This window comes from Haliotis rufescens, unplaced genomic scaffold (genome assembly GCF_023055435.1).
Source record: "Haliotis rufescens isolate VD_foot unplaced genomic scaffold, xgHalRufe1.0.p SCAF_4, whole genome shotgun sequence".
NCBI classification, from domain to species: Eukaryota; Metazoa; Mollusca; class Gastropoda; order Lepetellida; family Haliotidae; genus Haliotis; species Haliotis rufescens.
In genome coordinates, this window is record NW_025964112.1 from 59,006,699 (window position 1) to 59,024,266 (window position 17,568).

General features: G+C 43.2%; 1 protein-coding gene across 2 annotated transcripts in view; it reads left to right on the forward strand.

The window, feature by feature from the left end:
- The first annotated feature begins 1,333 nt into the window (after positions 1-1,333).
- Positions 1,334-17,568, forward strand: part of LOC124113955 (N-acetylated-alpha-linked acidic dipeptidase 2-like) — a 76,739-nt gene continuing 60,504 nt past the window's right edge. For both annotated transcript variants that reach the window (XM_048381852.1, XM_046474460.2), the window contains exons 1-14: positions 1,334-1,729; positions 2,618-2,906; positions 3,324-3,446; positions 4,363-4,546; positions 5,837-5,933; positions 7,789-7,878; positions 8,679-8,764; positions 9,200-9,319; positions 9,971-10,056; positions 10,710-10,773; positions 11,002-11,069; positions 13,620-13,714; positions 14,423-14,513; positions 15,548-15,637. In XM_048381852.1, the coding sequence (XP_048237809.1) occupies positions 1,485-1,729; positions 2,618-2,906; positions 3,324-3,446; positions 4,363-4,546; positions 5,837-5,933; positions 7,789-7,878; positions 8,679-8,764; positions 9,200-9,319; positions 9,971-10,056; positions 10,710-10,773; positions 11,002-11,069; positions 13,620-13,714; positions 14,423-14,513; positions 15,548-15,637 (1,728 nt within the window). In that variant the 5' untranslated portion in view covers positions 1,334-1,484. The remainder of the gene's footprint in view (positions 1,730-2,617; positions 2,907-3,323; positions 3,447-4,362; positions 4,547-5,836; positions 5,934-7,788; positions 7,879-8,678; positions 8,765-9,199; positions 9,320-9,970; positions 10,057-10,709; positions 10,774-11,001; positions 11,070-13,619; positions 13,715-14,422; positions 14,514-15,547; positions 15,638-17,568) is intronic.

A 17,568-nucleotide genomic window follows, 5' to 3' on the forward strand; every position in this document is an offset into this window, starting at 1 on the left:
CGTGATCATCCCCGGAGAATTGCCGCTGAATTGTCTTACTTTGTCGCCTGCAGGGGGAAAACTGAGCGTCACAGGTGTGGCGAAGCGCCCTCATGGTAGCAAAAGCACGTGCGGGTTGGCTGCGTTGTGGTGCATACCGAGTTAAACCTAAATAAAGCTTTACTCTTTATTTACCACGATAACCCAGCGTGAACAGGAACAGAAGTCGTTCACGTTACCAGTTGTGGTCCGAGTTTATTGTATGATAATTGTCTTTAGAGTGAGTGAGTGAATTGGGTTTAACGCCGCTTTTAACATTATTCCAGTCATATCACGGCGTGTCAGCTTAATGTGGGAGGAAAGCCCGAAGTGATGCAGGTCTCAGACGCTTACTACTTCGGTAAAATCCACGAGCACGGGTATGGTGCTGACGAACCTAGAAACATATCGGGGCGGTCCGGGATTCGAACCCACAATCATAGGTTTCTGGCGTGTCCAAGGGACGTAACTCTGCACAGCGAATCGTATATGCCCCTTGTATATGTATGTATCGTTTGTCCAAGCTATACATATACCTTAAACAACAGGGGATACTCGGAAATAACTTATAATGTCCAAAATTGTAAGAGATATTAGGCTTAATAATAGTTGTATGGTATTAATGAAGGCAGTGGGAACACATTACAACCGGTAGTGACGTATGACAGTAGATGTTATGATGGCCAACGATCTTGATGGACGAGTGAGTGAGTGAGTGAGTTGGGTTTTACGCCGCTTTTAACAGTATTCCAGTTATATCACGGCGTGTCAGCTTAATGTGGGAGGAAAGCCCGAAGTGATGCAGGTCACAGACGCTTACTACTTCGGTAAAACCCACGAGCACGGGTATGGTGCTGACAAACCTAGAAACATATCGGGGCGGTCCGGGATTCGAACCAACAATCATAGGTTTCTGGCGTGTCCAAGGGACGCAACTCTGCAAAGCGAATCGCGGCGCCTTAGACGACTGGGCCACCCATGCCCCCTCTTGATGGACGATACGGGTTAGATGGGAAATTTCAAAGTTGACGTTTGTTGATCAGTAGTGCGTAATGCCACCATTGTTGGTTCATTTACGCGTGTGTGGGTGATAATGCGTGAGGCACGTGCAAACTGTAGCTTGTGTTTTGGTGTTACGTTTTTACGGACATAAACGTTCTTGCACCGGATGTTTGTCGTCAACACTTATCTTTGCCCTAATACTTTGTATTAACATTCCTATTTCATGACCCCCTACTTCTTTTAAGAGGATATGTCGCAAGGCCCGGTATGCTTTTATCTGTAGCGAATCACAAACAAGCAGTAACATCACATACAAACTATTCACAGCGGAGGCGCGTCTATCTGAAGTCAGCCTTTACTAGTGTCACGGGAACTCCATTGCTCATCAGTGGTTGTTACAGGGATGTCCTGGTAGCAAGCGTTACCACACAAATCCAGAGTTGCTGATAGTTGGTTGACCCAACATGCAGAAGAGTAATTCCAGGAAGGTAGACCCGACATCGAGGTGGTGTCTTGGACTTACCGGCTTCTTCACCCTGGCAGTAGCGTTGGCGGTGGGAATCCTCGTGGGCAAGTACGCCCTGTGTCCCGATGACAAGCAGGGTCAGAGTAACCCAGGTGTGAAGGGACCGCAAGATGATGCTACCCACGATAACTTAGATATCATGATGGAAGATATAAATCCACAGAATATAGAAAAGATTCTCAGGTATGATATATTTCTTGAAGGGAGGTGTGTGTGTTTGTGCGAATGTGTGAATGTGTGTGCGAATGTGCGAATGTGTGTGTGTGTGTGTGTGTGTGTGTGTGTGTGTGTGTGTGTGCGCGCGCGTACGGGTTGGGGGCTCGCTACCATCGCTTGTTTACATTTAATTGTGTGCTTAAATAAATGAACATGCAGATGCACTGGAAATCATTTAATACTATCTAAGTTAATGATATTACGTATTTTATGCTAAGTTAATTTGCTAAATCTAACCTTTTGCCGAGAGGTTTGTTTGTTTTTTACCTCTGTGATCAGCAGTATTCTGGACACTAAATAATAATTCATTAATCAACATCATGAACATTGATCTACGCAATTGGGATACGATGACATGCACCAATAAAGTCAGCGAGCCTGACCACCCGACCCCGTTAGTCTCCTCTTACGACAAGCATGGGTTGCTCAAGACCTTTTCTAACCCTGATCTTCAAGGAGAGAACGAAGTATAGTTAGTTTAGGGCTGCTGAGTATGACAGACACCATTGACGCCACTTATTACCTCCGCCAGCGAGCCTGACCAACCGATCCCGTTGGTCGCCTCTTACGACGAGTTATTAAAAAATACTGTTCCCGAAAATGTTGCTTAAAAAGTAATTTGTCTTCAGAAATGTACCGTTCACCGGACATAATGGATGGTCTGAAGAGTAACGTGTTGCAGTTAAATAATTGTATGGCTCATCCATTCACAGAAAATGCTGTTTTAAAACCCTGACCGAAGAAATATTTCGTTCCGAACCCACAACCCCTCTCCCCTAAATATTTAATGTTCGCTCCATTACATGATAAAGATGAGATGTGTGACAGCATTAGAATGTATTTATGTCCTTCCAGAAACTTGTCGCTAGTCCCTCACCTCGCTGGCCAGGACAGGAACCAGCAACTGGGCGACATCCTCCATAGTTACTGGTCTGACATAGGCCTGGATGAGGTCAAGTCAGTCAAGTTTGACGTGCTGTTGTCCTACCCGAGTGCCTCCCACCCTAACCAGGTGTTCCTGCTGGACAAGGCGAACACTGTTGTAGCGGAATCGCCCAGGGTGGAGAAGGTGCTGACACCGGGGGAAAACAGCACGGAGGTGGTGCCGCCCTTCCTGGCCTACTCCAAGGCAGGGTCTGTGCAGGTGGGTGACCCTGTGATGCGCAGAACCATCATTGTTGTCTTTGTGTCTAGGAGTCCGTAATTAGATATTTGTATGATAAAATAACAGTCGTTTGATGACAACAATGACGTTATGAAGTAAGGAAGAAACAATCATCATCATCATCATCGTCGTCATCGTCATCATCATCATCATCATCATCATCATCGCCATCATCATCATTATTATTTATTTATTAGTTGTAGTTACTGTAGTAGATGCAGCAGAAGCAATAACAGCAGTAGTAGCAGCAGCAGCAGCAGTAGCAGTAGTAGTAGTAGTAGTAGTAGTAGTAGTAGTAGCACTAGTAGTTGTACCCCTAATAATAGTCAATAATGGGCGTTTCCCAACATTCCGAGCGATACTGTACTGTTCAGAGTTAACTTCCCCACGTTTCAGGGCAGTGTGGTGTATGTGAATTATGGGCGAGTGGAAGATTACGAAGCCCTCGACAGCATGCACATCAACGTAACCGGCAGTATCGTCATTGCAAGATACGGCAAAATCTACCGAGGCGACAAGGTGCGTTGTCATGGTAATTATCATATTAATGTAAGGAGATTTTTGATAACCAAGGCTACCCACCTTGGGTAGTGTGATGGTTTCGTATTAACCGTAAGCAGATGTTCAATTCTGAACATCATCCAATTTTAATACAATCGCATCTAAAGTTCACATATGTATACAAAGCGGAAGCGGAAGCGGTTCTGTATGACAGAACTCATCAGACATTGCTTGTGACCTACCTGATATACAGAACTGTTCTTCATAAAATTCGCAAGTTGTGAAGGGCAGTATTGATTGGCCGGGGCGCACTGGTCTCAACCGATGAAGCGTTTGTTCCGACCATTAGACCTCAATATTCGGTACACCTCTCTACAGTTGTACCAAAATATCGCGTCCTCGCGATCTCGCATTCTCGGCCAGTTTCCAAAGGACGAGATTGCGAAAATACGAGCTCGCGAAAATGTCCCTTACAGTATTTCATAGATGTTACTGCATGTTGTGTTTTGGCCAAATCTCGCGTTCTCGCGATCTCGCATTCTCGCACTTCAGGCATATTTGGCTCGTTTCCAAAGGTCGAGATCGCGAGAATGTCCCTTACAGTATTCCATAGTTTCGGCTGGGATAAAACTGTCAGTCTTCATCCCTTGCACTCATGAACTGGGTGTCGTTCTGGGTGTCGTTCCACAAAGCGATCTCTGCCGGCTACGACTATCGTAAGCCTAAGTATCTTAAAGTATGGGAGCAACGATCATCTTAGCGCTATAATCGCTTTGTGGAACGGGCCCCAGGTCGTACTTGTAGAAACCGATCTTAGCGCTACGACTATCGTAAGCCTATCTTAAAGTATGGGAGTAACGATCATCTTAGCGCTACAATCGTTTTGTGGAACAGGCCCTGGACTAATATGATGGCATTTAGCTTTCTATTCCAGGTAATGATTGCTGAGAAACACGGGGCAATAGGGGTCATTCTCTATTCTGACCCTTGGGACTACCGCCCGGCCCATGTCAAGGACGTGTACCCGAAAACCTGGTGGCTCCCCCCTACCGGTGCCCAGAGGGGGTCTGTCTATGAGGGAGACGAGGACCCCCTGACACCAGGCTACCCTGCGACAGGTGGTTATTAGTATTGAATGGATAGGCGTTTCGTTTTGTTCATATGATCCCAAGACCTGCATCTTTCTGGGCTTTCACTCCACATGGTTGGTTTGTTGTTAACGCCGCACTCAGCAATATTCCAGCAATATGACGGCGGTCTGTAAATAATCGAGTCTGGACCAGACAATCCAGTGATTAATATCATGAGCATCGATCAGCGCAATTGGGATACGATGACATGCATCAACCAAGTCAGCGATCCTGACAACCCGATCCCGTTAGTAGCCTCTTACGACAAGCATAGCCGCATTTTACGGCAAGCATGGGTTGCTGAAGAACTATTCTATCCCGGATCTTCACGGGTCAACTCTACATGCCGAAGACCCGTGTTCGATTCCCTACATGGGTACAATGTGTGTAACCCATTTCTGGTGTCCCCCGCCATGATATTGCAGGAATATTGCTAAAAGCGGCGTAAAACCTCACTCACTCACTTACTCACTCACTTTACATGAAACTGTTACGCCGTATTACAACTGAAATACATAAAACTGCGGCGTTAAATCCTCACTCATATTGTTTATAAGTAAGTTTTAATTTTACGTTGATTCAGAAATTTCCAACTAAATAGCTCTTCGTTCATTTGCGTCTATTGTTTTGTGCGTCTATAATTTCTGTTCTGTTCTTATCATTTGTGGGAATTTAATGTAAAATAAGTATGATATAATAAATGCGGTGGGTATAGTGTAGTGTGTGTTAACTTAACAATGTTACTCTGCACGAACATAAATCACGCATTGTTTTGCGCCACTTTTATGAACATACAACCATTATCTCGATGGGGGACACTAAAAATGTGCTTCACAAAATTTACCCATGGGGGAATCGAACCGGGCCTTCGGTCTGACGTTTTGTTTGTTTGTTTGTTTGACGCTGTACTCAGCAATATTCCAGCTATATGACGGCGGTCTGTAAATAATCGAGTCTGGACCAGACAGTCTAGTGATTGACACCATGAGCATGGATCCACGCAATTGGGATACGATGACATACATCAACCAAGTCTGCGAGCCTGACCACCCGATCTCGTTAGTCGCCTCTTACGACAAGCATAGTCGCCTTTTACGGCAAGCATGGGTTGCTGAAGAATTATTCTAGTACCGGATCTTCACGGGTGTCGGCCTGACGTGCGAACACTTTAACCACTAAGCTACTCCATCGCCCCTAAATCATATTGGAACGCCTTGCATCAATACAACATCAATAGTTCTCCTGTTTTGCATACACACGAATACTTGATTTTGTCAGAGTTCGCCTATCGGATACCAGTGGAGGACGCAGATCCCGCGCTGCCTGGAATACCAGCTCACGTCGTGGGATACGGGTTTGCGGAGCAGATTCTCAGGTAGTCGGGAAACTCAAGAACTCAACACTTCCAAGTTCTCTCACTGATAACATATTGACCTTGACCTTGACCTTGACCTTGACAGATATCTACAGTGTGTTGGGGCAGTGTACACAACTGATACGCGCATATATTGCCATGGCGACATGTAGTTTGTACTGGTCCTGTGCTAGCAGGCTAATCTTACGAACCGCATCTGTTACTACCGAGTGTTCCCGAGTGTTGCCGAGATTTGCATTTTAAAGGGAGACTATATGTTCCGGCCAATGGGCAGTCTTAGCAAATTTGATTAAAGTGATTCGTAACCAATTTTGTTTGCTTGAAACTGAATTTTTATTACCCTAATTACGCAGAAATAGTGTCAAATCTAACATTATTCACTAATTACATCTCTTGAGATAGACCGAAAGAGGACCAGATGCAGCACAGCCCCCCCCCCCCCCCCCCCCCCCCCCCCCCCTTTAACAACATTGAAGAACATTGAAGTACACTACTGAACATTCTATAATACCCATAAGGGTAGACGTGTCGAGAATAATGACTTCCTGATATTTGTACATATGTATCGATTCTCAATCCTGATTGGTCATAGTGATCAATAATTTTCAAAAATACGATATGACGTCACTCATTGTTTATGACGTCACAAATTGATTACATGGCGTTAGTGAAGTTTGTCTATAGGGATGACATTTCATACGCTTCACTTTCGCTCTTAAATTTCAGTGACTAATATATAGAATAACCTACTCGAAACTTGAATTTCGGATTGTTCTAGATCTGTCCCCAGTGAATGAATGCTGCAAGTTCCTCGCCAAAGGCTCGGGACTTACACCATTTATTCACTTGGGACAGATAATACGTAATTCCTCGTAGCGTGTTGATTATTATCTTGTATAAGGTAGCTACGGGATAAACCGCAAAGAATATTGAATAACAAAGCGGTATTTATTTCACAATAAATCATTTCTCTATCATGACGTTACTGGAGATGCGCTCGCATGTGTTATCGTACAAATATTGCTGCAGGGAGATTAAACCACCCGGGGCTGCACCCCTGATGGTTTATTCTCCCTGCAGTGTTTTGTTGTGCGATAAACAACTGCCCCGAATCCTTTATTTCGTAAATTACGTAACATTAAATCAAGATATTAAGATGTTGATAAAACAAAAAGTGGGGTCAATCACAGTATATTTTCAATGATCGGAATGTTAACGTGAATATGACATAATCAATACCAAGAACACAACCACAGCCGCTGCAAATGTTTGTTTTTTTCATAGTTACAAAGTTATTGTCAACCGTATTTCCAGCTAAGATAGGTGGAAGGGACATTCAACATTAAACAAACGCAGTGCATAAATCGATGATCCGACACTGGACCCGTGAAGATCCAGTTTAGAATAGGTCATAGAAAAGAATTTCAGCAACCCATGCTTGTCGCAAAAGGCGACTTTGCTTGTCGTAAGAGGCGACTAACGGGATCGGGTGGTCAGCCTCGCTGACTTGCTTCTTATATGACATCGTATCCCAATTGTCTGGATTGATGCTCATGATGTCAGTCACTGGATTGTGTGGTAAAGACTCGATTATTTGCAGACCGTCGTCATATAGCTGGAAAGGTGTGGAGTGCGGCGTTAAACAAACAAACAAACAAACAAACAAACAAACAAACTGATCCGTTACTGAGAAACATATAAGGAATACATCCCCGTTCCATTTAAGGTTAAGAAAAATTAAACAATAATTTGTTCATCGTCTTCATACATTTTTAATTGTAATTTACAATAATTATCTATGTAACTGTCATGATATATTTAGATTGAAAAAATGAATATAGCCTTCTATTCCCAGAGAGATGGACGGCCGCATGGCTCCTATAGACTGGCGAGCGGGGCTGAACCTTACCTACAGACTGGGGCCTTACTTCTCTACACCGGGGATGTACGTAACCCCCAGCCTAAACAGGAGAACGATCTTAGCGCTACATCTTCCATACTAGTACTTCCATACTTCCATAATCGCTTTTCGAGAAATGCCCATTTTGCTTTTTTTCTGTCACTACTGTCAGTGTAGTGGCTTGTTTTTCCTTTACAAGTATTGGCACATGTGCAGCTATCTTCTTTAAATTATTAATCATCGAGATTTGGAGAGAATTGTTTTCCAGTGGAGAGGACAAAAGCTGATCTGGTACAGAGTCGATTGTGTAAAGGCCACCGTCGTATGGCTGAAGTAGTGCTGCTGTGAGCGGCGTTAGCGAACAATCAATACACATTTATGAAAATTATGTAACTGGTTTGTACTCCCGCGAAAGAAGCACATGATAATTTTTTTCACCTAGTGTCATCACTGATTTTCAGTTAACCATTGTCATTCATTTTCATCACAATTAAAAAATGCCTTTTATATTCCAGAGTTTATGCAGATAATTGATACTTTTTATTTTCTGGCGCACATTTTTAAATGGCTTTGTGTAAGTGGACACGAGTGTTTTGTTATAAGCCATTTTCTAGTATTAGATTGACCTCCCTTTACAAAACCACGAACATGACATTGATTGTATAGTTCACGAGATTTAATGAATTTCGCGCTACGATCGAGCCCAGAAATTCCAGAAATTCAGTTAACTCCGTGGCCTCTTGAAGTTGGGATCCAGGGTATTTATTGAAATAAGATATAGCGAAATAAGACCCTTAAAAATCGAGGATGGGTTTTGTGACATAATATTGCTATGTTACACACAGGTCTGTCAGGTTGAATGTGACGACCAGCAATGTACGTCGTGAAATAACAGACGTCATCGGCGTCATAAGGGGCGAAGTGGAGCCAGGTAAGGTGCCAGTTCATCATCTGTGTTGCCATGGATACAGTTTCACAGGGAAAAAAAACGCTTGAGGGTGTCGTGTGTATATAACTACAAATCGTTATGATTTTACAACGACGTAATGTTATCACCATTGTTGTTAATAACAAAGGAGATAATCCCATGGTTATCCTATCGCAGCATTAAATACTGTCCCCACTAAAAGCATCATAGGTTTCTTTTAAATCGCAACTGACTTATATGAGACTGATATTTAGCCCCAGAAATAAAGTTATCTTATTTAAAATATATTTTCTACAAAATAAAAAATACAAAAATACAAATGGAGCCCAGACTTGCCAAATCATTCTAGACTTGAACTCGGCTCCTTTTTTAATTTTTCTCTAGGGTCTGGAGATTCATGTTATGTTTAAAATGTCAAATATTGAAAGATGTTCATAGACAGATACATCCTCATCGGTAACCATAGAGACGCATGGGTGTTTGGAGCTATGGATCCGTCTTCCGGCACTGCCATCATGATGGAGATGTCACGTGCCCTCATGCACAGAATTAAAACAGGTATGTTGCACATTCATCTTTCCTACACTGACCTGGTGCCACACAACAGTGAGTGAGTGAGTGAGTGGGTGAGTGAGTTGGGTTTTACGCCGCTTTTAACACTATTCCAGTTATATCACGGCGTGTCAGCTTAATGTGGGAGGAAAGCCCGAAGTGATGCAAGTCTCAGACGTTTACCACTTCGGTGAAACCCACGAGCACGGGTATGGTGCTGACAAACCTAGAAACATAATCGGGGCGAACCGGGATTCGAGCCCACAATCATAGGTTTCTGGCGTGTCCAAGGTACGCAACTCTGCACAGCGAATCGCGGCGCCTTAGACCACTGGGCCACCCGTGCCCCCGCCACACAACAGACGGAAGTAGTCGAAACTAAAATATTGTACACGTTACACATACGTTTTTCATTCGGAACACACAAATAGCCAACAACTAGCAATGAAAATGCGCATTAAGATATTATATATGGCATTTGCACGTTTAGCTCAAAAGGTCTGGATCTAACGATTTTGTTTCATATTTTGGCGGCCATCTTGGAATTAAACATGACCATCATTTTCTATGACGTTTATAGCATTACTGGAGTCGATTAATAGATAGCTTCATATTATATACATGCTGTTCCTTAACACAAATTTGTTGTTTGTGAAGGCAACTGGCGCCCCAAACGAACTATAATATTCTGCAGCTGGGATGCGGAGGAGTATGCACTCATTGGATCTTCTGAGTTCGTACAGGTAGCTTTGTTTGTTTGTTTGTTTGTTGTTTAACGCCGCACTCAGCAATATTCCAGCTATATGTCTGCGGCCTGTAAATAATCGAGTCTGGACCAGACAACTCAGTAATTGACATCATGAACATCGATCCCCGCAATGGTATAACTTGACATGTATCACCCAAGTCAGCGAGCCTGACCACCCGATGTCGCCTCTTACGACAAGCATAGTCGCCTTTTACGGCAAGCATGGTCCTATCCCGGATCTTTACGTGTATTGTACAGGTAGTTGTCAGTTTTTATCTGGTGTGAGGGCGGTCGGGTAGCCTAGTGGGTAAAGCGTTCGCGCGTCACGTCGAAGAACCGGGTTCGATTCCCAAACATGGGTACAATGTGAGAAGCCCATTTCTGGTGTCCCCCGCCGTGTTATTGCTGGGATATTTCTAAAAGCGACTGTCATGAGAATACATATTATAGTATAATTTACTCCCAAGCGTTTTTCTTATATTTACTTTTTGAAAATGCAAACACTCACTTTGTACATTTGTAATTTAAGTACGATTTGGATGGCGATTCGTTATAAAAGTTAAAATTATATAAATTGTATGTTATTTTCTCTTTGCATAGCTGTAGTAGCTGTAAACTGTTTCTTATTAGTTATACATCTTCTTCCAGAAATATGTCAAGAACTTACTGACTCGAGCTGTGGCCTATTTGAACGTAGATATTGCTGTCGAGGGTAAGTATACATGTAGGCACCATATTACCCCGGTAGGATCAAGGTGTCTAACTTTTGGGACAAAACGTGTACCTCGAAGTCCGGGTATCGAGTATCGATTCATCCGTTGTTTGAGATAAACAGCGTAAAATGAGCAAAAGGCTGTGTCAGGTGCAACACGGATATCCTCTTTGTATATGCAAGATGTTGAGTTGAATGTTTCAGTGATTCTTTATCTGGTTATTGCAGGGAATTATACCTTGGACGTGATGGGGACTCCATTGTTGTATCAAACAGCGGTCGAGGCGGCCAAACGGGTGAACTTGCTTGTTTTATTTTGTTTTGTTTTTATCGCCACACTGACAACGTGTCTAGTAAATGCTACTAGCTTAATTAGTCACGGCAACGACTTTACTATCCTAAGTGGTAGGACCGCCTCCGTGGTCTTGTGGTAGAGCGTCCGCCCGGAGAGCGGAAGGTCCGGGGTTCGATCCCCGACCGCGTCATACCAAAAGACGTTAAAATATGGTACTTGTTGTTACCCTGTCTGGCGCTCGGCATTAAGGGGCTAAAGCAAGGACTGGTCGGCTCGGAGTCAGTATACTGTGTCTGAGTGGGGTATTCATGTTAAACTGCGGCATGGTATCTCAGTGTGCTAGCACAGTCCGGCATCAGTCCGGACTAGTACAAGCAGCCACACAAACAGACACACGTACATGCACGTCGCTATATAAGTGCAATAATCTTGGACGCGACGTTAAACCAAATTTCACCTCACCTCACCTTAGTGGTAGATTGCATGTTTAGAATTTAAGTACGTTTTATAAAGAGCATATCATCAGGCTATAAGTCAAATATGGATGAAATGTATAACATATATTGAAAGTATATGTGCAAATCAGATTCACAGGCACTTGCATTACACATATACCAACAAACTTGGAACACTATTCACATAAAAATGTACACATAACAAACCTAATGACACTAGAATTGACACTCGTGACGACAACAGTCTCCTTAGCACAGGTGGAACGTGACGAACTACAAATCAAGAGGTTGCAGGTTCTACTCCTACCGAGGTATAACATTCCTTGTTGCTGTACGCCTAATAGTATTTCTCTCATACACGAAGCTGACAATGAAAATATATTTGATAACTACTTGACAATTTTTAGGTAGTGACTATAGGCTACCTAGTACAACAATACAAACTTTAATAGTAAAATCTACTTAAATGTTAGTTTCTGAGTGGACAGTGAAATTAACTAAGTTGATAAACTATACAAACTATTTCTGCCAGTGCACCTTCAGCAATATTCCAGCTATGTGACGGCGTATTGTTAATAAACGGGTCTGGACCAGACAATCCAGTGAGTGACATCATGACCATCGACCTACGGAATTGGGATACGATGACTTGTATCAACCAAGTCAGCGAGTCTTAATATCCAGTCCCGTTAGCCACCGAAGTTGCTGAAGACCACTTCTAACCCGGATCTTACCGGGCTGCATGGTACAAGAGAGTGAGTGAGTTGTGTTTAACGCTGCTTTTAACAGTATTACAGTTATATCACGACGTGTCAGCTTAATGTGGGAGGAAAGCCCGAAGTGATGCAGGTCTCAGATGTTTACCATTTCGGTGAAACCCACGAGCACGGGTATGGTGCTGACAAACCTAGAAACATATTAGGGGCGAACCGGGATTCGAACCTACAATCATAGGTTTCTGGCGTGCCCAAGGGACACAACTCCGCACAGCGAATCGCGGCGCCTTAGACGAATGGACCACCCGTGCCCAAGCACGATACAAGTAGTATATATGACAACCTGAATACGTGAAGTATAGGTGGCACGGGGATCGAATCCCAGATTCGTCCTGATTATGTTCCTAGGTTTGAGGGGCGGTCGGGTAGCCTAGTGGTTAAAGCGTTCGCTCGTCACGCCGAAGACCCTGGTTCGATTCCCGACATGGGTACAATGTGTGAAGCCCATTTCTGGTGTCCCCCGCCGTGATATTGCTGGAATATTGCTAAAAGCGGCGTAAAACCATACTCACTCACTCACTCCTAGGTTTGTTCTAAGCAGTGTTAGACCGAACTCGCGCATCACTCACTCACATGTGTAGACATACAGTAATAGTACGGACATGTGATAATAAGGAAGAATATTTGTGATACGAAAACAAACTTCTCAAATTCACTTCCGCTTCAAACCGATAAATGACACATGTTTGTACATGTTTGTGCTGTCTATTTAATACTTACCAAAAATATAAACGACAAAACCCTTTCCAAATTCACAAGATATCTCTGCTAAAAGTAGCCTCGATTGTACATTCCGACTATATCATGAGCATGTGTTTATGAATCACTATCAAATGGTGATGATACCACGTGTTCGCGAATAGGTGAGCGTATCCGTCCCCTTTTCTACATTTCACAGACCTTGAGGTACAATCGAGCATGATCTTTCCACGAAAACTTCATGGAGCGTCATACAACTATTGCTGAAAAGTTGTTTGATCAAGGTTACACCTTTCAAGGCGTCAGTAAAGCTTTCAAAACGATTTATGATCGACATGTGGACGGCATTGTCAAGTTTGACGCTGTCCGATGCAATTCCCTATCAATTTTGACTTGTACCATGTGTTCTCGTGCTTTTACAGGTGAACAATGCAATTGACTTGCCTTTGCATGTGTTTGTGACGGGTGACACCAGTTGATCAGGATACGCTCACCCTTTCGCGAACACTTGGTGTCATCACTATTTGATAATGATTCATAAACTCGTGGTCATGAGATGGAAATTTATTTCTTGTTATTATGGAAAGTGTTTTGTAGCTTTTATTGTCTTTTACCGACAAGGTGCGTGTACCTGATAAAGACACGCCCCTGTATGACCAGTGGCGGGTGCGAAGAGAGATGGAAGACCTCAAAAAGGACGGTTTAGGGATACCGAGGTGAGCAGTCATTTCAATGTGAGCATAGTGTTGACATAGCATCGCGGTACTTTACACACGCACGCACAAACATATACAAGTTTGCGCGATCTCCCAAACAAATCTGTTCCTTTGCACACATTGAAACTTTAATTATACACTTGAGTACATTTAAAGCACTATTTGCCTGTGTTTATCACGGCATACCATCCGGGAAAGACGTGATTGTAAAGAATGTATTGTTTATTTGACAGTCATTTCCAACATTATAACATTAGAAACCACACAACACTTTCACATCGGAAACCACACAACACTTTCACATCGGAAACCACACAACACTTTCACATCGGAAACCACACAACACTTTCACATCGGAAACCACACAACAATATAACATCGGAAACCACACAACACTTTAACATCGGAAACCACACAACACTTTAACATCGGAAACCACACAACACTTTAACATCGGAAACCACACAACACTTTCACATCGGAAACCACACAACACTTTAACATCGGAAACCACGCAACACGTTCAAATCGGAAACCACACAACACTTTCACCTAAAAAACCACACAACACTTTCACATCGAAAACCACACAACACTTTCACATCGAAAACCACACAACACTTTCACATCGGAAACCACACAACACTTTCACATCGGAAACTGTGACGGGATACTGTGACCATCTACTGGTAGTCTTCATCTTTACAGCTTCCCAAACCCCGGATCAGGCAGCGACTACACCAACTTCCTGCAACTCTCGGGCGTCCCCATCCTTGACTTCCGCTACATATATAGCAAGGTGATGTACTTCTCCCTGACTTGTTTGTCATCAATATGTTAGTTCGTAACACACGATTATACATATTTCACATATACTTGAAGTAATGTGAACTATTTGTTGGTTCCTAACCTTTGCGTGGAAGTATATCATACAATCACTGGTTAAAGAAAATCCAAATGATGATGCACGTACCATTTATAGGCCCAAACCTCCCCCTGCACCGTGGAGAGATCTGTTCTGCCTTTTATCCCTATATATCAATTGGTGTGCCAGATTGGTTCAACATACCCACAAGAAGCTGCTATTTAAACGGTACAGCGCCTGCACCAGGTTCCTGACTATAAGACATAAGACACAGCCGCCTTAATAAACAAGTCTCTAAAAAACTCTTTAAACCGATCCAGACTGAAGAACGTTTCAGAAATATGAGACACATTTGAGACCATGTTCCATCGTGGTGTGAATAATAGAAGATGATTATTATTATTATCATTATTATCATTAGTAGTAATAGTAGTAGTAGTAGTAGTAGTAGTAGTAGTAGTAGTAGTATCGTTGTCGTCATCATCATCGTCGTCGACCATCATCATCATCGTCATCTATGTATAGGGGGGCACGGGTGGCCCAGTCGTCTGAGGCGCCGCGATTCGCTGTGCAGTGTTGCGTCCCTTGGACACGCCAGAAACCTATGATTGTGGGTTCGAATCCCGGTTCGCCCTTAATATGTTTCTAGGTTTGTCAGCACCATACCCGTGCTCGTGGGTTTCACCAAAGTGGTAAACATCTGAGACCTGCATCACTTGAGGCTTTCCTCCCACATGAAGCTGACACGCCGTGATATAACTGGAAAACTGTTAAAAGCGGCGTTAAATCCAAATCACTCACTCACTCATCTATGTATAGATAGTTATTCAGTAGAAAACAACTGGTTGCCGTACATCTGATTCCCTCCGATGTAGACCGTGTATGCTAGTGGTTGTTTCAGTGTGATAGTGTTCTCATGCCATTACTGCTGAACCTGACGGTGACAATGTAACATTTCATATTTTCAGAAAAGATGGAGAATCGGATCCTACCCTCTCTATCATACAGAATATGAAACATTTTATGCCGTTAAGAACTTTGTCGACCCAGAGTTTAAGGTAATTAAAATTAAAATAAAACACATCCTGAGGGCACGAGAGATCAATACCACTCACTGCCGCTCCTAATATATGTGATGTTCACTCATCAATCACGATATTCATCCAATGTGTTATCGTCAAGGAAATTAGGTTTTCGCCGCCAACTTCTATGCGAAAAATGCAGGGCGAGTATGCAAGTATGCGAGTAACAGCCTGAAGGATAATGTTTTTGTTCAAGCATTTTCTTTGGGAATATATTTTTGGCGATAAGGATGCATACCGTCGCCATCAAAACATTATCCGTACGCGTCCTGTGCATTTATTAAACATTAAACCGTCTTGCCATTTCATGCCTTTGCATGTGTTTGTGACGGGTGCCATCGGTCGGACAGGATACGCACACCTTCTCGCGAATACCTGGTATCATCCGTATTTGATAGTGATTCATAGACACATGCTTATGATAAAGTCGGAATGGTATTGTCTACTCTGCATTATGCAGAGATTTCTATTGGATATGAAAAGGGTTTTGTCGCTTTATTTACAATGCCTGTTTAGAAATACTGAAACAAACATACTACTGGTGAATACGATTTAACGTGGTCGATTGTGTTCTTGAAGTTTAATCAAGTATTGCAAGATACTTACATTGCGTAAAACAGCAGAGTGGGTGAGTACGGTTTTACGCCACTTTTAGCAATATTCCAGCAATATCACGGCGGAGGACACCAGAAATGGGCTTCACACATTGTACCCACTTCGGAAATCGAATCCAGGTCGTCGGCGTGACGAGAGAACGCTTAAACCACTTAGCTACCCGACCGCCCCTATAACACGGCAGAGAATAAGGGGTTCTCTTGTTCCTTGTTAGACACCCAGTTGTTAAATACGTTACCAAAATAATAAAAGAAGGCTTACCTGTTGCTGTACTGGGCTCGTCCAATCTAGCCACTCTGACTAGAACTACCACTAATTTGGACAACAAAAGTTCCTGTGACACCAATATTTTAGTGCATTTTTCAAATAAGTCAAGTTTGGTTTTCAATATTGTGGTACATTTATGGAATCAAGTCACAAAAACGCAACTGCTACAGAAAAGCATTCATTCCATGCAAAAGTTTACTTTTATGCAAGCCCCATGCATTTCACTACCCAAGAATTGGTATACATGTAAAAACATGTGCGTTAATGGGATTCCATGTGCATTGTTTAGCATCGTGCTGACAACAACCACTCAGAAAAACAACGAAATTACGCAATTATTTAACATTACGAAATGCCAATGCCAAGCAGGATCGAGTCACCGTGATGTTGCAAGACAATTTAACGTCCACAGAAACACCATTTGGTGTTTATGGCAACGTTGGCAACAGACGAATGCAGTCAGAGACCATCCTCGGAGTGACAGGCCACGCGTAATCAATAATCGACAAGACAACTGGATTCGAACAACACACCTACGAAATCGATTCCAGCCAGCAACAGTGACTGCATGAAGCATTCCTGGCCTTCGACGAATATCTTCACAAACCGTACGTCGCCGCCTAAGATGTGCAGGGATTATCGCCAGACGTCCCATTTTGACAGGAAACCACCGTCAAGCACGTCTACAGTGGTACAGACAGCGTCTACGCTGGACGGCCATGCAGTGGGGACATGTTCTATTCACTGACGAGTCTCGTTTTCACCCCAGCCACAGCGATGGACGGATTCGAGTGTAACGACGTCGAGGTGAACGCTACGTCAATCATTGTGTCATGGAAGAAGATCGGTTCGGGGGCGGAAGCGTAATGGTATGGGGTGGGATTACAGCAAGACAGAGGACCCGTTTTATAGTGGCATAAAAGATATGATCCCGACAGGCCACGTAACATGTGACCCCGGTGGGGCAGGATTCGCTCACCGTTTTGGGGATAGTCGGAATCGAACAATCGGCTCTTATGAATATG